The sequence below is a fragment of the Netta rufina genome, assembly GCF_964035555.1.
Source record: "Netta rufina genome assembly, chromosome: 6".
Taxonomy (NCBI): domain Eukaryota; kingdom Metazoa; phylum Chordata; class Aves; order Anseriformes; family Anatidae; genus Netta; species Netta rufina.
In genome coordinates this window covers 25,149,555-25,175,967 of record NC_140129.1, presented here as the reverse complement: position 1 = coordinate 25,175,967, position 26,413 = coordinate 25,149,555, and the positions used below count along the sequence as shown (strand labels likewise).

General features: G+C 37.3%; 1 protein-coding gene across 7 annotated transcripts in view; it reads right to left on the bottom strand.

The window, feature by feature from the left end:
- The window catches only part of MYLK (myosin light chain kinase), a gene marked incomplete at its 5' end in the record, with an annotated part of 144,274 nt that overhangs the window by 78,409 nt on the left and 39,452 nt on the right, over positions 1–26,413 (bottom strand). For all 7 annotated transcript variants that reach the window (XM_084288744.1, XM_084288746.1, XM_084288745.1 and 4 more), the window contains 4 exons: positions 5,069–5,315; positions 6,465–6,662; positions 7,731–7,868; positions 22,353–22,505. In XM_084288744.1, the coding sequence (XP_084144870.1) occupies positions 5,069–5,315; positions 6,465–6,662; positions 7,731–7,868; positions 22,353–22,505 (736 nt within the window). The remainder of the gene's footprint in view (positions 1–5,068; positions 5,316–6,464; positions 6,663–7,730; positions 7,869–22,352; positions 22,506–26,413) is intronic.

The window sequence follows — 26,413 nt, the reverse complement described above, 5'->3', positions numbered from 1 at the left end:
CAATTTCAGAATTTAGGCAAGGCAAGATAAATAGGGACAGTTAGAAAAAAAAATAGAGCTTTGTGGTATACATGCACTACTGCAAGTATTTCGGGTCTCTGCTGTTTTGAGTCTTGGCAATAACAATATTCTGTATCATGAGGTTCTCTGTGTTAGGATTTTATCAACAACCCCCTGGTCAAAGACAAATCTCAGTGGCTCTGTTACTGTGGAATAAAATATAAGACATAAATAAAAGTTATGCTTAGTAGTTACAAAGATGTGTCTGAAAGTGTTGAATTTTGCAGGATTGTTCTGTATAATGCCCATGCACAGGATTTAACTTTAAAATGTCAAGGAATAAAAAAAAAAACAAACAAAAGCAAAGCAAAACAAGCAAACAAACAAACAATAACAATGACAAAAACACACAAATAAAGCCTCAGCTGGAAGGCCTGAAGCAATCTTAAAAATAGCTCCATCTCCTATTGTGGGATCAGTTTTCCTGGAACGGCTTTTATGTTCAAAGTATCTTGAAATACTAGTTTCTTGGCAGAATCTACTCAAATACTTCCACTGAACCTTAGATGAGACTTACTGTCTGTGTGTCCCTAGGAGTCACTCTCCAGAGGAAGAGGAAAAAAAGGTATGCACTGTTAACTACAACGTGAGGACACACTGAAAATTCCTACTAACCTATGAAGTGTGAAACAAGTATTGCAAAGTAAATTATATTTTTTGAGAACAAACAGAGAATAGTAAATTATTTGGTCCCTAGCTATAGCTGGTATTTTCAGGTAACTGTAAAGCCTCTGAATGAGATTTTGCAATACAAAGGTATTGCAAAATCTCATTGTATTGTAGTTAAAGAGGTAGAAAGCCCCAAAAGAAACAAACACACAAGTTCCAGGAAGCTTTCACCCCAAAGAACACAACTAATCTACTGGCTCACCAATTTAGCTGACAGAACACAGACCAGATCTATTGACTTCAAAGAGGATCCACTGACTTGCCTCACTTTAGGGCTTGGAAAAAATTACTCATTTTATTTGCATTTTAGGGTATTGAGAAGGAGAATAGAATGGGAATAGGTCATGGTTTCTTTTTCTAAAAATAGACAATGTATTGATAACAAGGTTTGTAAACAGTATTTTACACAAAGACAGAGCCATATTTACTGTGGCGTAATGGAATGTAATCTGACAACTACATTTTATATAACTTGAAATGCAGAGTATTTGAGGCACCAGTGATTTATAGGATGAATGTTTACCTCTGATTTTATTCACATTATCAAAATCTCTAAATAAGGTTAATCAACATTAACCAAGCTTTTATGGAAAGTGATAGATGAGGAGAAGAGAAATACTCAGCTTCAGAGAAGACAAAGGTTAACAAGGCAGATGATTTATTTAAGGAACTGCAGGGGGATTTCTGAAATCTCTAGTGTTGCCTGTGCCATTATGAAGATGAAGGTTTTGTTCAACAACCTCAGTCTCAGTCCAGTACTCCATTTTCTTTGCTTATCTTTGTACTTACAACGTACACACTGACTGAAAGAACATGGGAAAAACACACCGGGACAAAAGGATACCGATGCTAGCATCATTAGAAGGATGCAGTGGACAGGAAGAGAAAAAGATTTCAGTGGTTTTCTGCATAAAAACAGGTTGCTATTTCCCATTTCAATTGTGATGGTTTCATGGAGACTCTGACCAATTTCTTGTCCTTCAACTGTATGACAGGCATTTGGCAGGCATGAAACTTTTTTTTTTTTTAAATGCAACACCATTTCTGGAGGTCTGAGCAATAACAGGCTCAATGAAACATTATTAAAAGAGTTGAAATGAAAAATTGAAATGTATAGGAATAAGAGGTATGTGTAGGTTTAAAACAAGGACCAGGAGCAGCTAAAATGACAGCCCTCTTGGAAGTCAGACTTAGCAGTTTGCTATACAGCAAAAGACAAAGCAAGAACATATCCTAAATGATGCTGAGGGAGGGAAAGAGAGAAAGCCAACCAGCAGTCACTGATGGATCACACTGGGATAATGCTGGGCCACACACCCTTGTCAGTTCACTCTGATGAAAAAAGAACTAACTAGGAAAATCCTTTATCACACCCAACTTGTAGAAACCAGAGTTTTAGTTTGTGAGAAGCCAACACAAAAGATGTGGAGACACTAGGACAGAATTTAGGACTTAAGAATAATGGAGAAAACAAATTGGAAAACAATTAACACTGGTATGAAACTATGCCCAGACTAAGTAAGGGAGTTGAAGAAGGAATGACTCCCTGAAAGCAGCTATGCAACATACTTCTAAAATTAATACATGAAAGGAGCTGCACATTTCATCTGAAGAGAAAATGATTATGTTTAAAAATATCCCACTGTGTATTGTTAACTTCTGTATAAATTCTTCTCTGAATTGACTTGTGGTTTCTTGGTTATTCCATATTTTTAATGGACTTTGTAGGAGTTTTTGAGAGAAAGACACTAAACGCAGCTCTCCTACTCTCAGGTACTGTTAAGACTGCTCCTGAATATATAAACTATTCTCAATCAAGTATTCAAGACAAATGCAAGCAGTTCAACAGCTATTTAGACAAGATTATGTGCTGCTGAAAATTATTTTAGCTCTGCTGCAAACATGAAATTATACAGCTGACATTTGGCTCCTGGAATATTCCTGAGGCAGTTACTTCTCTGTTATTCATAAGCAATAAGCAATTGCCTAAAAACACATGGCTTTCTGTTCCCTGAACTGTAGCAGAATTTTTACAAATGAGAGCAGGGTAAAAAGAGGTATCAGCATTCTCCTGGCTCTAATTCCAACACAGCTTTGGTCATTATGGATTAGAAAAAGACAGCATGAATGCACAGATCTTTGTGGGATCCCCTGCTATCTATCTCATAAAGGGCTTAGGGAATAACTGAAACTAGCATGTAATCAGCTGTGTTTTCTTCTAGCTACTGCTTTACTTCTTCCCACCCCCAAAAAATTCTCCTCCAATAATTTTATGGAATAATTTCTTATCTAAGCATACTGCCTGTTCTATTGTACAGTCATAACATTCTCTCCACTTTGACAAGTGTCTTCATTGATGAATTTGGCCAGGGTAATCATCAGCTACACTGAATCATTGTCAACCTTGTTCAAGACAGCCACATCAAAGTCCTACACAAAGCTTTCTTGGCACTTCTTTGTTCATCTCTTTCTTTTTCCTCCTTCATCTATGAAGTTTTGATGAAATACCTCATCCTCTTTCAGTTCAAGTGAAACCACCAACATACATACAAGTAGAAGGTAGTGACACTCACAGTTTGGCTTGCCCTGTCCTGTTAGCAAGGTTAGAAACCTTAATGCAATTGAACCATCTTTTCTAGTCCCGCCAGTGCTAATCCCATACTGAGTATTAGAAACACTACTGATCTCCAAAGAGACTTTTCTTAGATGCAAGGATGTATGTAGACATAACCTTCACAAATCAGTATTATACATGCCCTTGACCACCTTAGCTTATCGTGAACAAGCCACTTCTTCTGTAACGAGTCTGTTCACAAGTTATTACAAATAGTAGAAAGGGTCTAAATCTACTAAAGAGATTATTTGCAAAAAGGTCATGTTGCATATCGCTTTACCTACATAAGAGTTAGTAATAAGACTTGAAATTAAAACAGCTATACTTTTCTAAAACTCCCTGTTCTGGTGAAAAGTGATTATCTTGTCCAACTAACAATACCAAAATATACAGAGGCTACTTTGTGGCTGCCTGTAGTAGCCTATGGAAGCATACTTTAGGACTAGATATGTATGCAGTAACATGTCCATCATTTTGACAATAATTTTATTCCGTTTCTGACACTAGTTGGAAAATAAACAATAATTATACAAAATCAAACTCAATGTTTAGGGGCTAAATGGTTTAAATACATTACCCCTCCCTTAGGTTAGGAAGATGAGATTAATTTATTTACAAGAAAATAAAATACAACTCAGTTTTCAAATTTTATACTAATCTGAAGGATATGAAGCAAAGATAACTTTTTAATTGCTAAAAAAAAAAAAAAAAAAAAGACAAACCAGAATAAAACAGGGCAAGTGCAAGTGATGAGGAACTGCAACAGTAATGTTTTGTGATATTGGGTGGTATCTGGATAAACTGTCTACTGGACAATCCAGCAAGGCCTAAAAAAGTAACATGTGGAGCAGAGCAGATAATTTTCTTCCAGGGTAATAGATTCAATTGTCCATGATGGTCAGATAAATTTTAATATAAAAGGTTATGAATATTAGTCAAGTAAGGCGATATATCTATGCACAAGAAATAGCAGAGAATGATAACATCAGTTTAAAGTTGTACATTTGGTTTTCTAAGGCCTCACAGGAATTACATTGTTAAGTCCAACCTTCACCATTAGAAATAGAAAAACATGACAGCACCTTCTAGAAAGAAAGCAGTAGCAAATCCGATGTTTGATTTAAAGGACTACTATTTTACCAGAAAATAAATAAATAAAATAAATTTTAAAACAACTCTTCCAAACTTTCTAGGATGGCAAGATGCTCAAAGCATGAAGGTGCCTCATTTCAAAGATATGACAGAAAAAGGAGACTCCAGTTTCTGTATAAAATTCAAACATTTCCAAAATGGCAGAGGAGTACTCTCTCCTCTTAAATTATAAACCATATGATCTTGTGGAATGGCCCTTCCTGCTCAGGCTGTTTCATGGAAAGCAGACATCCTTACAAATATTCAGAGAAATGCTAAAAATGATAAACAAGAACTGTAAAATCAAGATGTTGTTTGTGTTTTCCCTTGCTAGAAACTCAAATCACTTCCCATAGTGATACTACAGAGCTTTGTTTTTCAAGATCCCCAGAGAAACTGTATACTGTTTTGTCCTCTCTTGTGTTTCCTCTTGTAGTTTGATTACATCTTATCATCCCTCCAAAATATTTAGTTCCTCTAGTACTCTACTGTTTTGTGCAGATAGAAGTGAATACTCTTGTTCAGGTGGGAACTTCAGCTTGAGGGTAAATATAACTAATTGCTCCAATGGAATAAACTTCACAGCAAACATACCTGAGCTGAATTTCATATTGCCCTGCATGTCGAGACTGCACATTCCTCAAAATCAGTGTGAAGATATCTTCATTTTGCAGGATTTCACTCCCTTTTCCTGGCAATATTTCTTGCCCATCTTTAAACCAGTGAACGGTGGGGAAAGGATCTCCAGCAATGGCACAGGATATAAGGACATTTTGCCCAGGAGCTGCCGTCACTGATCTTGGTTTGCTAATGAACCAGGGCTGAATACCATCCTGAGGTTCTGTAGTTTACAAACAGAATTTACAATCAGGAGAAAATGCCAAGCTTGAAATTAATTTCAGGTGAAGCAAAAAAAGAAAAACAAAGTTGTTTTGAACATACAGGGTGTAAGTTTTTAACCTGAAAATAAACCAGGCTTTAATTTTGGAAGTCACTTGTGTTAGTACTAAAATTAATCATTTACTTGGCACTTTACTGGCTCAATCCAAACTTGTATTAAGGGCAAAACAAAGGGACTTTAAAGTTGCCCTAAAAGGAATCTTGAACATTTGTCCATAGAGAATACGGGTACGAATAGCTTTAAGGGCAACTAACATTACTTTGACTGCTGTTTAGTTCAGAGATCATGTAATAAATCATTAGGAATTACATAAAATTGCATTTAAGATATAACACTGACTCTAAGGCTAGACCTCAGGACAGGTCTGAATTCAGAGCAGACAATGACAACAGACTACAGACCCTCCCCTCAAGGCACAGCTTGCTGAAATCCTGGGGTTAAGATCCTTGATGCTAAAAATAATGAGAGCTTCCTATCAATCTCCAATTATTTGTAGTAATGGCTATGGGAAAATAGTTGGCTTACAGCAAGATTAGACAAAGTCTAGTGTCATGAAGGTAGTGAATACACAAGTCAAGGTAAGTTTGGAGGTGCTTCAGTGTTTACTGTGGGATTTACATCATACATGGAGATTCAAAGCCAAATTTTCTGCATGCAGTTCTCAAATTGCAGAAATCATGTGTTCCTCGCTCGCTAATGTTAAAATACCTGGCTCCTAGACAGCTTTTCCAAATAGTCAGTGCTTTAATTAGAAAGAAAAACATCATTAAATGGTTTACATTAATTCCATAGCTAAGTAAGCCTCATAATTATAATCTGAAGCTGCATTTAGCAGAAGTTTTGCACTGTCCCTAGGAATAGGACTCAGGAATGCATTTTTGAAATAGTAACATAATGTTCCAGAGTGAAATCATTTTTTTAAAGTTGCTTCTGCTCAATATCCTTTTTAATTCAGATGTGGAGACTGAAAACTCCTAGTATCCTTCACAACAGACCTTATAAACACTCATCTACTTTAAATAGACACTCCTCCAGCACATTAGAATTATTTCCTTTTTGCATTTCCTAAGGTGGAGAAGAACATTATACCTTGTACTGTCAATGTAGCCTGCGTTTGAGTTTCTCCTAATTCATTCCAGGCTTCACAGGTATATTTGCCTGTGTCTTCAGGAAATACTTCCTGGATGTACAGACTGTACTCATTGCCTTTCTTCTCAAAATGGAAATCTTCTGTCTCCTGGATTTCTTTCCCATTGTGCAGCCAGATAATTTCAGGAGGTGGGTTAGCTGAGAAATAGCAAAGAACGAAAATTAGGGACATACACACACAAAAAACAACAACAAAACACAACCAACCAAACAAAAAAAATAAATAAGATGACCAAGTTTGGCTGTTGTCTGCCACCTGTCTGCAATGGCATCTTCAAAACTTTCGGGAATTTCACTAACTCTGCTGATGCTGTGCAATGTAGAACAGTTCTGTCTTATTAGAGTTAAAATGCAAATGAATAACGGAAGCATGTATACAATAGGGAGGGGAAATGATTTCTAGTTACCACTAAGGTAGCTGACAAGGGTTTCTATTATCAAAGTTCATACCAGGACTGCTCTCTCCTGCAGTGCTAATCCTACCTCAGCTGACAGGAATTCGGTCTTGCCCTGTTCAAAACAAAGGCTATTACAAGTCCTCTGAGATTTAGTTTTAGTTCATCAGGACTTGATAACGACCTGATGATTATTCCAGTAAAGAAACACTTGTACAGGTCTGAACATATTACAGAATCACAGAATCACAGAATCACAGAATTTCTAGGTTGGAAGAGACCTCAAGATCATCGAGTCCAACCTCTGACCTAACTCTAACAGTCCCCATTAAACCATATCCCTAAGCTCCACATCTAAATGTCTTTTGAAGACTTCCAGGGATGGTGACTCCACCACTTCCCTGGGCAGCCTGTTCCAATGCCTAACAACCCTTTCAGTAAAGAAGTTCTTCCTAACATCTAACCTAAAACTCCCCTGGCTCAACTTAAGCCCACTCCCCCTCATCCTGTCACCAGGCACGTGGGAGAACAGACCAACCCCCACCTCGCTACAGCCTCCCTTGAGGTACCTGTAGAGAGCGATAAGGTCACCCCTGAGCCTCCTCTTCTCCAGGCTGAACAAGCCCAGCTCCCTCAGCCAAACACCAAACAATGTTCATGCACCCTGAAGAACAATCCTAGTTTTCACTTTTTAAAAACTAGTTCCTTGAAATATTATTTCAAATACAAAGGCACCTGCTAGAAGAGGAGAATGTCAAAAAGTGCAGCAGGACTGAAGGTATTTATATAATCCTGTTCTATGTCTACGTACCTGATACCTCCACAGTCATTATCACTTGACTTCCATCCATTACCTTGAGGTCAGTCAGGCCTTTAAGGAAGATGGGTGCAAAAGTCTTGTTTAACTTGACAGCCTGTGCACTTTCTGCCTTTTTGCTGCTCTTCTTTTCTGTGAAGTCAAGAAGAGAAAAAAAGTGATCTCTTACTGGAATTTTCATTACAAGCTTTGATGTTAGGTTCAAACTGGTTTGAACTGAGTGGTCTTGTTTCAGTTCTCACAAGGCAACGTCACTGAAGCCACTCCAATACAGCTGTTTTCTCTGCCAATGCTCCAAGCAGGAAGAGAGGAAATCAGAATAGAACTGTCTTTCCTGCAGAGACCTTCCTAAGTCATTATTAACACATATGATTGAATATCACAAAGAAGTTTGCAGTCATTTCCCAGAAGTACACATGCCCAGGTACAAAAAGAAAAAAAAACAAAGAACAATAACTTGTAAACAACAAATCAATACCTTTAACCAGTGCTAGCTTCACATAAAAATCTTAAAATAAGTAACAAGCTGCTACTCTCATTGAGTAGTTAAAAATTTAAACTCACACAAATATAGGATTTGCCACTGTATGAAACTAGAAACCAGTTAGTCTGTTAGATGGTCAATGTCAAATGGATCTGAGAATAGCTGAAAAGTTTAGCATACTCCTCTTGTGCGTTACACTTAGCCAACTGATTGATGATGGGAAAGTCTGAAATCTGAAGTTATAAACACACAGCATGAAACAAATTGTTGGATTGGGGCTTTTTTTTCTTTTTCTTGAGGCTATATAATCAAGTGACTAGTGCTGGAGTTAACTAGTGACCCTTAAAAATAAAATCTAGCTGTGATACATTTCCAGTACCTGCAATGTTTTTCTCCACCTTGTATTAAGAGACAGTGATGCGAGGTCACTTAACTGTGTCCTATATGGTCCACTAGACCAGGAAAGATACTTCTGCTCTAAAAACCTGAGCTAAGACACTTCTGGAGACGAAGTAGTGATCATGACCAAATGTAGGAAGTCATAAATATTTATCGGTCACTTGGATACACTTTTTGTTTTGTTTAGCTTGAGTTCAGACTTCTTACGTCTTACCTCTAAAATGCCAACCCGAGTTTCTGTCCATACATGAAAATAACTTCATTTTGCTTATTTCTACCCTCAACATTTTCAAAGGTATATCGAGATCATCCTAAACAGTATTACAGTAACACAAAGTGCCAGACTGGAAAAAAACAGATATTCCTACAATAAGAAGCTGAAAGCACCTAACTGAACAAGTCCACTGAACTTCCTGGAGGCCAAAAGTTAAGCTTCTCCCAGGGCTATTTGAGCTCTATGTAAATTTGGAAGCTGCCTGGAGAGGAAGTTTTTCCTCCTCTCTAGCAAAGGTTTTTCTAGCCAAAATCTTGTCCTTCTGGCTTACGTTGATCTTTTCCTGGCACTGAGCAGCAAGACATTGATGCATGTGAGAATGGAAATATGGGACCTGACTGAGACTCACTCAGAGCTTGGTGTTATGGACTTTGTAGTCTGAAAAGCTTGATTTTAAACCATGTTCATCAGTCTCAGTGCATTCTATAGTACCTGCTTGTGGATACTGATACTGTACAGAAAACACGTGTGAAGTTGGGTCAAACCCATCTGCACTAATAAACCATCGTGGTTCATCATATTCCTAAGTTTCGTACTGTTTACTCAGGGAAACTGCTACTTACAACTACTGGACTAAGCAATATTAGCACATATTCCTTCACTACTTCAATGCATTGCAGAAAATTGCTTTGTACCTTAAACAGAAACAGACCTGTCAGGGGAAGCAGAAATCCATATAAGGTGAAAAAGAGATGACAGTCTTATTTCATTATAAGTTTCAGGGGAAACTGAATATAATTACACAGAGGAACATTAAGATTGATTATTAAGTCTGAAATATTGAAAACCTGTGGATCACCTCAGGGACGGAAACAAAAGCAACTTTATTGTATCATAACCTTTCTGAAGACATTCCTACCTTTGCAAACTTGTACACTGTTAGATTTAGTCCAGTCCTTTAAGTACTACATGATTTCTCAATACCTGTTACAGAGCAGGAATAAAAATAGTTCCCTTTCTATTGCTGATATTCTTTGGAGCATTGGAACAGTGAAGGCATTTCTTCAGCAACAGATATGTAATCTTCTGCATCTAAAAGCTCAAAAATATCTAAGAAGTTATAAATTACACCCAAGTCAGCATCATATGGGAAATTAGATGCTTGGTCATGGCTAAGGCAACCTGTATTCCTTTTCAAATGTGTGGCATTCAGGACAGAATAAATACATGACTAAAAGGACTGACTCCATGGCAACTTGAACAGACTTTCTTCAGAAGCATTCTACCCCTACATGTTTTTTTTGTTTGTTTGTTTGTTTGTTTTTTTAATATATATATGTTATTTTTTAATTATTTTTTATTTAATAGGATATCTGATTTTATGCTACTGTTGTTCAATAGTACATGTTGGTCAGTAGCCTATGTTTATTCTAACAAATCATTTAGGCAGAATATCACCAAAATTGTCTACTATTTTTTCACCTGGTAGCAACAATTAAAAATATTTAAATTCTAGTCCCTAAACACTATTTGTTCATTAAGAAAGCACAGGGGCTCATTTCATGTAACAATTCTTCCTTAAGATCTGATATTGTAAACTTCTAGATTTAGGAAAAACAATAACAACAACAACAAAACAAACAAACAATATAAACCAACTGATTTACTGACAACTTGAGTTTCTAGCAGATGTTTTACACAAAACACCAGAGTTAGTTTTAGATAAGTTATTTAGTTTTGTTTAGTCTTAGTCTAAAATCACTGCATTTTCTCAGATGTAATCACGCAAAGGGCAAATTACAAGGTCTGAATCTTAACTATCTTCAAATTCTGAGGCTTGTAAATACTTTTAGTTGATAATTTATTACATAGCAGCATGCAGTGACTCAGTTCTCCTCTGACAATGGCTTTAACATTTCACAGTTTTACCATGAGGTAGCACTGGTGTACATTTTCATAGTTTTTTCAATGTATGTAAGCTTTTCTTAAATTTTACAGATCATTTGGAAAAATAGAAATCAAATTGATTTTGGAGGGTACTTGGGAAAAGAGAGACACTACTCATTCACTGAGCTGCAGACAATGTTCATCTGGCTGCAGATCCCAGACAAGGAGGAAAAGAAAGAAGAAAGCACCATTACTACTCCAAACTCAGGTACTGCTAGCCACTATGTTTCTGACTGAAACAAACAAACAAAAAAACAAAACAACAACAAACCAAAGAAGAGCACATCCTCTTTTACAATACTGTGGGCATATTTTTGCAGCCAAAACTGCAGACATGTGACGCATGGCACCAGAAAGAAAATCCAGAACCTAAAGAAAATTGTCTGACATTGACATTGAGAGCATGACTTTGCTATATGCCTGCCCACCCTCAAGCTTAATTAACTGGATGTGAAATAGAGGAGATCCGATCTCTTCCTATTATGCTAATGCACTCTAAGCACCTACAGCCATTTAGCATCTCCCCCACCACTCTTACTTCTTATTGCTTCTAATTAGGAGTAGGTTTACCTCTAAGAATGAAAACAAGGAATATAAGAGTTAACACATAGCAATACCATCATAGTGACCACAAAAATTTCTACCCTGAGTAGTTAATTGTCTTTTTCCTCTTCCTTTCCCCAGTCAGCTTCTGCTGCTGCAGGGAGTTCACCCTATGCGGATCACGCCAAAGCAATTTGTGAGAAACACCAGAAAGCACTAGATAGCATGGGCTTGATAAATAACAGATACATCTCAATACCTTGTTTTCAGATTGCGACTAGTTTATTTTGCAGTAGCTTATAAAAAGTCACAATTTTTAAGCACAACTATTGGTTTCACGCAGGTCAAATCAGGCAAGATAATACAAAAAATACTGTGATTTTCTCAAAGCCTGATTATAGAGCATTGAATTCTCAAAGGCTCCACTAAAATTACGAGCTCAAGAAGTCTAACAGCTCTTTGCACAGAGCTGTGGTCTGGCATAATGCATAAGCCCAGCTGGGGCAGTCTCTGAAGAGCTGCAGTGTCTTGTCATTTCAACAGGCATTTGATAAGGCATTACAGAAGATGATAGATTTAAAAGGCCACCACAATGATCCTACTTATATGTTTCCTATGTTTTTTTTGCCTTTCCTTGGTTTTTAATATGCATGAATGTTGGAAAATGTCAAGTAATAAGATGCACAGCTCAGTGGGAAACAAACAAGACACTCCACATCTGCCACTCAAAAGAGCTTGGTTCTTAGCATGGAAGACCAGAAATAGTTAGCAAGGCATTTAAAGACTACCTTATATACCCACATATGTTTTCCTACAAAGCAAGTGTAATATAGGCTTTTCCTATAGTATTGCCTTACCCCTAAGGGTTCATTTTTTATTAGAAAGACACTCTAATAAGCATTTGAATCTGTGTTTAGAGAAAAAAGAAAAAATGCTTAGTGCATTAAATCCACAGAGATTAAGGAGAATTCAGACCCTTCCAGTTATTTTCTTTCCTTTTTTTTTTTTTTAAAAAAAAAAAAAAAAAAGACAGATTCTCAGCATATTTGGAAGGCAATGGTAAAGAGATACATTGCCTCACATGCAAAACTTTCCATTCATTTCTTATACTGCTCTCCTGTGTTTGTGCAATCAATAGTAAATTAATCCCTCTACAGATACAATATCAGATATTTATTTATAACTTTATTAATAGAACTTTAAGGTGAAAAATATGCTTTTCTATTCTTTGTCTTTTCTTAAACCACAATTTCAAAAATACTTTGCATCAATTTAACCTCCACATATCTGCAGACAGGAAATTACTGCAAGACTAATATTAATGTTAGCCATGGGCCTGAGCCAAAATACACTTGAATTTTTAAAAACCTAGACCTAGTGAATCAGAACTTGGTGCTTGAACAGAACTTTAAACATTTGTACTGTAGAATGATAAGCAGAGGTGGGTTATTGTGTTGAAGGTGTATACATAAAAGAAAAAGTCAGTGGAATATTCATGCTGCTCTGAAGTTAGTTCGCTACGAATCAGTTGTACCATACACATATACCTGCAAGTAACAACCAACTATTTACTTACTAAGGTAAAAGATAAATTTATACACACAGAAGGAAAAAAATGAGTCAGTAGCCTCACTATGGCGCTTTAATTCCTGGATTTGCTATTGAAGCTAGAGTGAAGCAGAAAGTCCAGATAAGGACACAAACTTCAAGATTTCCAAAGACTGAATTTGGGTTCTCCATGGCCTCTAGCTAAAACAGTTAACAATTTATGAACATTGTCTATCCTAAGAAATTTTGTTGCTTGTTTGCCTGTCCAGAGGTACTGAAGACTTATTAATATGAGCTGCAGAATGCTGACATCTCCTGTTGAAATATCAGGACTTCAGCATGCTTTACACTGCACAGAATAACAGAAAAGTAGAGGACGGAAGGGATCTCTGGAGACTGTCTAGCCCAACCCCCTGCTCGAGCAGGGTCAGCTACAGCCCTGAACATATACACCATCAATGCAATAACTCAGCTGCAGAGGATCAGGGTTACAACTGGTTACAGGTCAGGGACACGCAAAGAATAGAAAGTTTGCTGCATTATGTTCAGAACACTGCAAACACGCTGTTTAGTCTTATGAGAGATTTAATTATACTCAAGGAATCTGTTTGCCAGAATCACATGGTTAACTGCCAAATAATGCCTAGCGTGAGCCGTGCAAAAGGACTGCCTCAGCAACATTTACCATTTATGGTGTTTAAATATCATTTTGGCTCAGAGGCTAATATGTCAACTGAGCTGAGGGGAATGCTTAACTCAAAGAGCTCTCCATGTGAGTGAGCTCAGAGAGAGAAGCAGCAGATTTCACTAAAATCTTTCAAAGAAAAACTCAGATTCATGCATATTCATACAGACAGAGCTGTAAAGCAGCCTGGCCAGATGAATTAGTCATTTTGAAAAGAGTTTCACCTCTCCAAACCTCCAAATATTCTCAGTGTAAATAAATCCAGCTGTTACCAGATCTCACGTTAACAATGCTAACATCTCCAAAAAATACTTTTTTTTTTTTTTTTTTTTTTTTTTAAACAAGGCAGAAAATGGATATTAGGACACTCATCTCATTTGTCTCAGCCTTGAAGTGATAGGGTAAAAATATGCTCTGCAAGATTTCCAAGAATCGCAAACTTGGCTTATACTGGCATAAAAAAAAATAAAAATGAGACCTCTATACACTTGAGACATGCAGGGACATTTCTCCTTTATTAAAGATCACAGGTTGGTATGCCATTTTGCAGACTTTGGTCATGAGAACTAGACGTTTAATGACCTAGCAGTGTTTTTCACATATCTAAGTCCCAACATCTATTTCTGCAGTTATAAATGGGCTTTGTACATGGAAGGTTTAAATATCCTTGGGGGATGCTTTGTAGTTACAGACTGGGTGCTATGCACTGCACGCATTGCACAGAAATATTATTAACCCCAGACTAACAATGCCCTAAGCCTATATTAGCCAGGGTGGTTAGGGATATATAAAGGAAGCTGAGTTCCACTTTATCCAGCCTGGCAATCTATTTATTTTACTGCAGCACTGCAGGATAGTCATCCAGCCTCTCCTGCAGCTCTGTGTACATTCTTTCTTCTTTGAGTCTTTCTCTCTGTATGGGATGTCAGCAGGTCTTCAGCATTTTAACCTCTGCTTTGTCTATTCAGTTTCTTCTGCAGCCCACAGCATTTGAAAGAGACGTCACCCTAGAAATTCTACTATCAAAAGGCTGACAATACCAGTAAGACCCATTATTTGTGAGAAACGTGGTCAAAAATCTCCATTTATTCTGCTGAGGACTACAAAGTAGCCAGCTGGGTTCACTGCAGAGCACTTCAAAGTCAGCAGACCAAATCTGCAGTGACAGTCTCACTGGAAGTTTTTGCAGTCAAAGAGCTGTTTGCTTTTGCCTTCAGAACCATCTGCCTTAGTAATGACTAATGTTTGTGAGTTATTTACGTCAAGTGATTGCTGCTCTTTTGTCACTGCCACAGACAGCAACTCCATGGAAGGCCTGAGAGTGTGTGCATCTACCAAATGCATTTATACAGCAGCTCAGCTGGCCTTCTGCTAATAAATTCCCCAACATTAGCTAGTCCACTAGAAATTCACTCCAATATCTGCACTAATACAGCATTGCTGCAAACGTAATTATACCAGTCTGACAAGGAGAACTGCAGAAAAGGTGATTTGTATACGCGTGATCAACCCAGGTTAGCCCTGTAGTGAAAACATGCATCCAGCTAGGCAGAATTTCACCTTTGCATGTCCAGTGTCAATTTCTCTTTGGCCACACAGGTAGAATTTAACTTAACTGCAATGCATATTGAAGTGCTGAGATACCACTTTGATCATTAGAAAAAGCACAGGCTCTGTGTGAGCAGAAATGGAATGGAAGCACAACAGGAACAAGTCACATAAAGTGCAAGTGTCCCTGAGGATGGCACTAACAAAGAGTTAAAGCCCCATTAGCCCTTCCCTCCCCATGTCAATTCACTCTAGCAACAGAGCTGTTGTAGCATGGCTTTGTTTGTGGTCAGTTGTCTCTTCTTGATGAATTCATATTGGAAAACTAAACAAAACAGAAGACTAAGACATTATCCTGAAAAAAAGGCAAAGTGTGTCCGTGGAATTGTAGTTGAGGCAAGGTCCAACTAAAAAGAAGCTCCGTTCCTTTCCTCTACTTCAAAGGAATGACTTGCTCATTAGGACTTACACAGTAACCTGTGTTAAAGTGCTTTAACTTCTCTGTACCAAACATTTTTCCAATTTCTAAAATCAAAACCTTATACCTCTAAAAGTATCATTATTTGACAAAATTACATTTTACAAAGAAGTGTGAAAACAGGTGTTAGAGTGGTATATATGCCTAGATAGGTACGTTTTGCAACCCAAATGTTCATACTACAAACCCTGTTATGCTGCTTCTGTTATGTGGACAATTCTGCCTTTTCAGACAAGAGAACTGCATAGACTTGCAAAATTATTGAAGACAAGGCAGGACCTGCTAATATTCAGCATGGGGACCTGTATTTGTAGGGAGAGGCTTTCTGCTAATTCTTCTTGACTCAGTAAGAAATGACATTTTTGTAGTAGGACAAGGATGGGATACTTCTCACTACTATCTGTCCACAACAGTGTAGTTTCATGACATCTGCTCTCCAGGGTCAGTACTTGTCTTTGGCTGAGACAGGGCAGAAGGTAAGATGGGTCTAAGCAGCATACAAGCATTTATGCCTAGTGGAAGTGCCCTGCCAACAGCTAGGTTGGACTTGGCACATAGGAAAGAAACCTTACCCTCTTCATGTTTTCATCTGGGAGAAAAGGCTAAGGACAAATAATATTATTATTTGTTTGTTGTTCTGTTTAGTTTTCCTTCAGAAAATTAGTAGCACTATGAAAGAAATGCAAATGAAAATGTAATTCATGAGATTCTTGTTTGGTCAGTTCACTCAGAGGAGTTTTGTTTTCAGTTTTGGTGTCCATAATAACCTAGAATAATAATACTAGAATCTATACTGTAACCCAGTAAGATGCTTAAAGAACACATTGATGAGTTTTTAAGACTAAACTGAAGAAACGCAACAATGATTTCTGTAAGGTTTTGCAGTCAGCCTAATTCAATAAGATAATTTGATGCCTGACTGAATTCCCACTAACTAATCCATATCAGCTGCTTTTGGAAACATTCTCTGGGGTAAGATCATATCCATGCTTTCAAAGTTACTCAGGTGTATATTCAGTTAACAGGATTTATATGTTTTTTGACGACTTCCACTCTTCAGTTAAAGCTGGAACATCATAGAATTTGGCAATCCAAATTGGGAGTTTACCCCTGGACCAACATAGGGCCATTCCTAAGACTGTTAACAAAACCGTCTTTTTTCTGTCATTCTGGCATACAATACTTAAATGTTCACAATTGAGAACACCATCAGATGTAGGGGGCTTTCTTCTTGTTGTTTTTCTTTTGAAATTATTATTGTTTTTTTTTTTTTTTTTTTTTTTTTTTCTGTCAGCTTTGTTCTTTGTTTATAAAAAAAAATTATTACAATTCCTGCCATTTAACTTTTGCTCATTCTGCAATCACTCATCCCTCATTTGCATCCAAATTTGGTTCCGCTTTTTCTGGAAATGGTTTATGTCAAGAAGCTGTCTTTAGAGATCTTTGTTTATATTGATGGCACAAATCCTATATCATTAAAAACTTCCACACATGTTTTGCTTTTGTCCCTCATTTTTGGTCTCTAGCCAGCATTGTGCTTCATGTTTGGTCTTGAGGTGTTGAAAGAAGGCAATTTATTAAAAAAAAAAGCATCTCAGTCTTACAAGGACTACAGCTGTTACTGACCCACGTAGAGTACTGTACCAAGAACTTTAGGACACTCTTGAAAGTACTGGAACAGTTTCTTTGATAGCTAATATTAACTCTGCTTACAACAGCTTACCTCTGACTTTTCAATGTAGTAACAAAAAAATCTTGCTTTCACTTAGTGCTCTAAACCAGTTCTTCCATAGCCAAGTAATTCCACCAGGCTACTGGTCTGGAATACCTTCTGGACATTTAACAAGACTAGACTCTTGAATTTTGGAAAGTCTTCTATAGTTCTTTATATTTATGTTACACTTCAAATACAGCAAATTATTTTCAAATAAATATTGGCTTTGAAAAACTGTCACAATTATTTCATCACTCTCAGCAAGTAAGACAACACACTTCACTTAATTTAGGCAGAAATATTTGAGAAAGAAAGCTGTATCCTCTCAATTAAGGATTCAAAGAGAGGTTGCTTATTGCAGTGATTACCTTCTTTAGAAGATAACTATCTGTGAGAGGTCATTCTGAGATAGAAAGGAAAATAACCCATGACCTAAAGACAATGTCTCTAATGAGTGGAAGAAAAGACTCCTACCTGAAAGCCTTTCTTCAACCTGCTTATATTTTACAGTCCCACTCACACCAGACAGAAAAGTGACAGGAACAAAATAAAGCGGTTTTCCAGATAACATCTCCCTTCAGTGCTCAGATAAACTGGTTACTAGAGCAGGGACTCTGACAGGCTTTCAGGTGACTCTAATCTGCTTGTCCAATGATCAATGAATGACTACAGTAATCGGATTACAAGGGCTACTAGCTTCCCTACATAGATATTTATGCTGGGGAGGCTGCACTAAAAAAAATAACAAAAAAACCCTGTGAACTGAAAGTGGCTGGGGAGAAAGAGGAACAGGTGTGAAACCTGGAAAGTGCAGTGCTGGCAGAGAAGAAGAAATGAGGTCAAGAGCCAATGAGCAGGAGCAGCAGCATTTGCTGAGTAGTGTTTGCTCACTGAGGGAGGCAGCATTAGGCCTCTGTTGAAGAAAGCAATATACAAAAGAGCAGCATCAGCAAAACAGTTCTGGGAGGCTGCAGAGCAACAGAGCCCAGCAGACTATCCTAGCTCTAAGCATGTGCTACTGCTATCGCTAGCCAGGCTTTGCACACTCCTTCTTAAAATCAATGCTGTTTCTGCCTGGCATGAGGAGGCTCAAGAAGTCCACATGATGAAAGAAGAGCTGCAGTAGGTCAGATGTTTTGTTTGTCATCTACAGCTGGGCAGAACTGTAAGATAGAAGGACATTCTCCTGGTAGTCAGCCCTCATGTAACAAGCACTCCAGCTTGATACACTGGAAAAATTAAATAACTGCCTCTCTTACATGCACACTCTGTTTGCAAAGGAAAAAAAGCTTCCTACACACAGTATTAATTTTGTACAGCGCAATTATAGATTGATCCCATCATTTGTCCCATCCCTCTTCCTGCTCTCCCTCACCTTTGTAATCTTGTGTAGCACACCCAGGAATTGGTGTGGATGTCAGGTGGTTAAATATCCTTTTGACACATCTTTGCTACAGGTAGGTCTTACTTATGGTTCCTTGTCAGTGAATAGTTAACTGACAGAGACAATTACATATCAGAAGGCTTATCTGAGGTATGAGACAGACCTGAAGAACGGTTGCTGTGCCTCGGAGTTGGCCTTAATTCCAACTATACCAGTTATTACCACTTGTCATCTTGTCCATATACTTCAACTGCCACAGCTACAGCAAAGCACTCTAACCGACTCATTATATGTACAGACAAGTCAATTAACCTCTCCTTGGCACATTTTTCTATTAATTAAAAAAATAGTTTAAAAGGTCAAAGACTTTGACAAAAAGCTGAATAATAATAATATTCAACCTCAGTGTCTACGATAACCATCAGTATATAATCACTGAAAATACATTTCAGGTAACCTGAACATTTAAAATTTACAACAACAGCAAGAACTCAGTCACTCATACAGCAGTTAAAAGCTTACAGAAAAACTTGCACATCAGCCCCAAAGCTTCTCAAACTTTGATTTTGCTGTGAATGGAAAATGATGTATAAGTCTGAGTGAAGAAAAAAATCTAATATTTTCAGAGTGACAAATGATACTCTTGTGGGAACAGGGATGTCTGTCACAATGTTTGAGTAATCTGGACTGTTTCTCACCTTTCAGGATTTCTTGCATTAGACTAATTAATCTAGCATTTCATCCAGTGCACGCTTCTCACTGGAGAATTCAGTTAGAAAACGTTCTGATGGTGAAGATATTTTCTAGGCTGCTTTTTCAAAAAAAAAGTGCTGCTCATTCTCTGGAGCTCATCTCTGTCCTGCATTTCAGCTTTAAGAAACCACCATCACAGAGAAGACAACTGTCAGGATTCAATTTAGTCTACTTAGCCTTTCACAAGACCAGAATTAGCTTCACCTTGATTAACTTACTTTCTTCAGAGACTACCTAGTGTCCCTTTAGTCAGCCTGCCTTTGTTTAAGTGATCTTCACAAGAATGATTAGTTTGAATTTGTTTAATTTTTAAGACCAATACATTTCTTAATGCACCATCCATAAGAAGTGTGGGATTTTTCCAACAAGATGCCAAAGCCTCCTACAAATGGCTAAATGTCTTCAGCTTTTTTCATACAAAACCAAGGAAGGACTGAGGTTGCTGGCCACAAGGCAGAATTTATCCTGCTTAGTAATAAGGAAGGAAAAGACAATTATAAATAACAATAAAGACAAGAGTGATGATTTGGAAAGAAGCTGATTTCTGACATTGGTCTGATATTGATAATATGTCAAGAAGATTAATTCTGTCTTGGATTAAATACAAATTACATTTCAGGTACAAAAGGAAAATATTGCTCTAGCTATGAATGAACAAACTGAACACTTCATAAAACCTGAAAACCTTAAATCATCTGGGAGACAAAAGAGAAGAGGTGAGTTACAATTCAGAAACAACTTGTACAGACTTTTTCCCACTAATCAGTGTGTGGTCAGGAGAGGATTTATGAAGTTTTCTCTCTTCCTCCATGTACACGGATTTCCTGCTGTAATCTGCCTGCAAAAGCCAGGCGTTTAGAGAAGCCTTAGCTGCAGCATTCAGGGTCTCAAAGAAGCCTAAAACCAGTAAGTGTTTGCTAGAGGATCTGATGGAAATATATGAACAGATAAGAGATTTGGAAATCACGATTTTAAATTTGGTACTATTTCTGTCAGGGAAATCCACATTGATCTGAGTGTTAGGGAAAGTTACTCTAATCCTCACGGCAATAAGGACATAATGACTTTTAGGGAGGAAGTGGAGAGCACAGCTAAGGCTGTAAAAGCTTTAAACACATGCCTGTCACGCATGTTCTTAATTCTGCTCCTCTTTGTCCCTCCACACTCCATGACTCACAGAAAACAGAACAGGATGCAGAACAGAGGAACTAACTCCCCATAGTAGAGTCACTGTAGCATTACAGCTTTTGAGCCCCAGACTAGCCAAAGTATAAGAGGAATCCAAATCAGTGCAACAGAGCCTAAATGGCCTGAAATAGCTCAGAAGAGTACAGAAACCTAGGGAAAGGCTAGGTCACTAAGTGCTCCAACAATAGCATTGTATGCCAACCCTAAAATAACTCACAAATTATTAGTGAGAAAGGGGTTGTCTTTTTTGATTCTGTGTCCCAGTGAAGAATCAGCAGGTCCCATGTCAAAGACTGCTCCCTTGAGGTGCAGTTCTCTCAGTTGCCCCTTAGCTAATGCAGACGAAATGCATCAAAGAAATTATAAATGATGGTTTTGAGAATGTATTTGAGAACATAGTTTCAGGCTTATTTGAAGTCGATGTTTTCTTACTTCATGCCTTTTTTGAGGAGGTGGGGTAGGTACTGCATTTCCAATTCTGTAATCAAGAAATTAAGTTGTAGATTTACCACAATTACTCTGTTTTCATTTTTCAGCTTGCCTAGAGTTTTAAGTGGATTCACATAGACTGAATAGTTGCAGGCATATCACTGAAGTGCTGAAGACAAACACCACAGAACAATGGCAAACCAAGACAAATCCAGGGATCCCAGGCATCATGATACATTTCCCACTAAGATACATGCACTAATTTGCTGCAGGCATTATTTGGTCCTAGACAAATGGAATACTTCCCTTGGCAGCTGTCACTCATTTGTCTGTTGGACAGGCAGTGGCAAACTATTATAACTTTGGGGAAAAAATAATATGCAGATGACAAATACTAAATACAGTCTTGAGTATAGAGGGAGATGGAATCTGATCATCTGCTGCCATAAAACAATACAACTGCATAACCTGATACCATGTGAGATTATAAGAATAATAAAAATAGTGCTGATTGATACTACCTCTCACTGTTCAATTTATCCATGGGATTCTGACAAGATGAGATCTCTGTTGTTTTAGATTGGGTTTGTCCAGATCATAGTGCAGAATTAGGTCATTCATAGACAAATGAAACATGTCAAATCAACACTGAGGGTATTGAAATATAGATATTTGCAAAGAAGATGCTCCTAGATTTCAGGGATGACAGATCATCTCAACTGCTCACAACGTCCTTCTTCTGGTACTTACACTACCAAAATTCTGCTCATTTGGAGATATGCTTCCTCCAATTAGCTAACACACACCTCCTCAGAGTTATCTTTCTCTCTCATAACTCCTGGTAGCTGAACAGTGACATTTGCTGCCATAATTGAAGTCCCTGGCCCTGTTCTCTGAGACAACTCCGTTCAAGCAAAAGTGGTGCCAGCACTTTCTTCCTGATGGGTGATACTGCTAATACTGCACTCTTTTCTTTCAGCAGAGACAGTGCTTTCCTACACTGACATACTTCTTTCAGACCTTAGCTTCACTGCTCTCTACCACATTAAGCTGCTCTTGGTAATATCAGAACATGAATACCTTTTCCTGCAACATACATATAACTTTATTTTTCACAGTCCCTAAACATTTAAGTTTTACACATCTCCGAAGAAGAGAAAACCAACCCTGCAGAGAAGAGCTAAGAAAAACATGGAATATATTTACAACCACCTTCATTAATGATCTAATACTCTTTGTTTGTTTGTTTTAAATGATTGTGGCAGATATCATCGCTATAATTACATGAAGCTGAGTATTCACCTTTAACAGTGACCTGAGCACTGCATGATGCCCGTCCTGTGTTGTTTTCAGCCAGACAGGTGTAAATGCCATCATCTTCTGGTAAGGCATCTTGGACAGTCAGTTTTGCAACTCCATCTTCAAAAGTGGAATGGGCATACTGAATTGGCTGTTCTGCAGACAGAAAGGGAGACAATTGTCTTAATACATCCACCATATGTTTCAAAAACACTTCTTGCTTTCAGTGAAATTTGGATGTCTAACAGTGGTCAGTATATTAGAATGCACAGCCACTGCTCTCTAGTGACTACAAACAGAAGCATCCCAAGCACAAAGCAGAATATGGTCTTCAGACAAATCTCACCATTCATTAGGTTTATTGGATGCCACCTTTAGTAGCAACAAGAGGAAGAAGGTTTATCTTGTTTTATCTGTGTTTTGAAGAGATTCTCTTTCAGATAGATAAGAGAATATATGTCTTGTGTGTTTACTTAGGCATTGCCTCCATCTAGTAGTACTTTGCCTGAAAAAAAGATACTGGTATTACTGTCCGGATGTACAAAAGGGCATGACGAAGAACTTGAAGCCCCTTAAATTAAGTACTTTGCAGTGGAAGACATTCCAAGAGAGGCAGCAAAATCTAGGATGGAGCCAAGAGGCTGATTTACCAGGCACTCAATCTACACTAAAGTATGTATAGTCTGTTAGCAGACAGGTACAGTCTGGTCTGTAGTGACACGACTGTTAAAGAAGTTCATTTTAAGAAACTGGTTCCTTGAATTGGTATGGAACATGCTAAAATGTTGGTGTAGACTGGTTTAAGTTGCCTTGCTATTGTTTCGGGAACTATCATCAATCTCAGCCTTACTTTCTCAAATGCTTCTGCAATCTGTTTTCCCCATATTAAATATTTTCCACTACTGACTCATCATTGGTTGCTTTCCCAGTGTATGCAATGCTTAAGAGGGCCTGATATCTGCATAAACACCATGCTGGAAGAGAAACTAGGGTCATCTGAGAGAAGGGTGAAACTGCAGAGAAATTGTGCAGGACTTTATCAAGGACATCTGTCACTTCGGAGATCACGGTCAAAAGGAATGATCAAAATTGATTTAATTGACAAAGTCATTTAAAAACATTTGGGAAAAAAACTCTGGGGATTCTAAAAAAACATCTCCACACTATCAGCAGGATAAGTTAAATGATGATACAGATTTTTCTCTCATCTCTGATTTCCAACGTTAACAGGAGACAGTTATTATCTATGCACTATTTATCTGCATATGAAGTTCAATTTGGAAATGCATAGATGCATCCAAATCAACATGATCTAATATTTGAAAAAATACTGTATAATGTCTGGGTAGATGATCTCATTCACTTATTTCTCTTTAAAGTTATCTGTTTGTTAAATTAGCAGGTTTTCTACAGCATGAAAAACTGGGGCAAACATTTAATCAACTGCCCAGAAGACCCTGATTTCAGAATAAACTCACTTCACCTTCTTTGCAGATCACAGATCACATATTCTTAATGCTAGTTCCTTTGAGATCCCTTTCACTCAGTTACACAGGCTGTTGTAACTGTTAATTCCAATGACGTATTTTTGCATGGACTTTTTTTTTTTTTTTTTGGTGTGTGTGTCATAAATAAACAAACGAATATGATAAATGTTCTATGTAGAAAAAGAAAATGTGGTCTCCTTTACCATGTCCTCAAATTGCAAATTGTCAGGGCATCCCATTTCTCACTCCCACTCAATGAAACCAATATTATATATATTTTTTAGTGTTATTCATTATTCTGCCTTTTCATTAGACCCCAGCAAAAAAATGAAAATATTTCTGCTCTGAGGAATAACCTACAGCAAGATTCTAAGTTATATCCATTGTTCTAATATTTTGATCTAATAAAAACAACTCTCCCAGTAGTGAAATGTTGCCTTCTCTAGAGGCAGAACAGTCAAATCTTCACGACAGCTTGGCAGTAGAAACAATAACAAAAAATACCTTACTGCTGGCATGTTATGCCAGAAGAAAGGAAATTTTCCCCTGGCCCATTTATTAAAAGCTTTCTGGACAGATCATAAAGCTATCCTAAAAAAAACACTACTCAGAGAATTGTTCTGCTTAAAGTTGTGATCATATTGTTTTTAAATTCATCAGAAAGATGTTCAATTTAACTTTGGAAAAAAAATAAGAAAAAAGATATATTTGAAATAAAGTGAAATGGGCCTTATCCTTACAAATTAAAGAGAAGTTAGCAATAAAGCATTTAAAGAAGCTAAAATAAATTGAAATTGAAATTTTGGTGAGGCCAGAACAAAACCAAAAAAGGTTTACTTTCAGGGAATTAAAAAAAAAAATAATTGGTGAAGTAAATTGGTGAAGATTCAGGGGGAAATTTAATTTAATATGCAGAATTAGAGCATCAGGACAAAAGAACTCTCTTTAAAAAGTTGGAAAAAAATATTTAAATCATTATAACAGACCTGGAAAAGTATAAAAAATAAATTGAGGATAGTAAAGCTGCAGAGAAGAGTAGGAGCTAGAAAATAATCCACAGTCCAATCAAGTGGCTCTTATACGTGTAACTTGGATGAATGTGGAAGAAACTCCTTGCCCTTACAGATTCTAAGAAGTAATTACTGACAATGCACCACTTACATCATCTATTTTTTGGCTTGGTTGCCCTAAAAAGAGAGGTCAATCTATGTATGGCTTGGAAAATATTTTAAATTTGCATGCAGTCACAACTGGTAAAAATAGTCAGTATATAAAGTAGTACTTGCATGTAACGAGCTGTTGTAAATCTTTTAGTTCTCAAGTACTGTTGATACCTCAGAGGCAAACTGGGCAGCATACATGCAGCCATGCAGCTTGGTATCAAGCGCTTGCCAGCCTAGGCTCTTTTTTTTTTTTTTTTTTCCCTTCCTGTTTTCTTATGATTTGCTAAACTTAGACTTTACACTCATTATTTCATTTAGCTATGCATATTTTTCTCACTAGTCCTTTCAAAAAACAAATCCATTATTGCTGTCACACTTGGAAGACAATTTGCATTTGATATTTTCTTGTGATCTCTACACATCCTGTCCCATATAAAAAGTGTTATATTTCAAACAGTTGTTCAGTTGCTCTGGGCAGACTACATTTTTCTCTTCAGCTGTCTATCACTTATGAACCAAAGAGGCTTTATATTCCAAGCATGAACAGCAGATTCTAACATTTTATTTTTTATTCTTTTAAAACCACACCTTTCTCCTTTATTTGGTTATGGATATAAAGATGAGTGGTTAGTAGTATCAAGCTATCTTGTAGACAGGAAGAAAAAGTTTGCATTCAAATTGAGATTGCTATATCCAATTTGATCGTTAGGTAGAATACCGGCCCTAGGAGCATATATGGAATTAGCAGCATTAAGCTACCATTTATAATCCATTCAAGTTTGTATCAAAATGGTATACAAACTGTTATGTATCACAATCAGATGCAAGACAGGAAAACATTAAAATACAATGGTATAATATAGGAGTCTTTAATAAAAGAAGTGTATTTATATCTTTAAAATAATGATGTCCCTAATTTTTATTATTGTGATATTATTGTGATAGTTTGTTGTGCTACTGTTACTCAGAATCATCACTGCCTTTTATTTAAGAGCAGAGCTAGCTTTCACCTACAGAACCATAAATGGTTTAAATTCCAACTATTTGAAAAAAAAATAGTTGGAGTTTGGAAGTTGGAAAAAACAAAACAAAAACCCCACCATGCTTATGCCTCCTTCTGATACTAATACAATTGCAGTTAGAAGCTTGGATGCAATAAAAACATGGTTGTGCCTGAATAGGGACAGACTCAGCTGAGTTCAAAGGAGGAAGGTCAAAGTAGAACAAACATACTGAAAAATGGCAGGCGAGCACACTGCATACTGGAGGCCTACAGAAACTTGTGGTTTATTGACCTCTAGGGTACATTTTTTCAGGAGACAATGTCTTTCTGGATAGCATGATTACATCAATGGAGACGTTATCTCTGTTCCTGATAAAGTGTAACACAGACTTTGAAGTCATTTGAGACAGG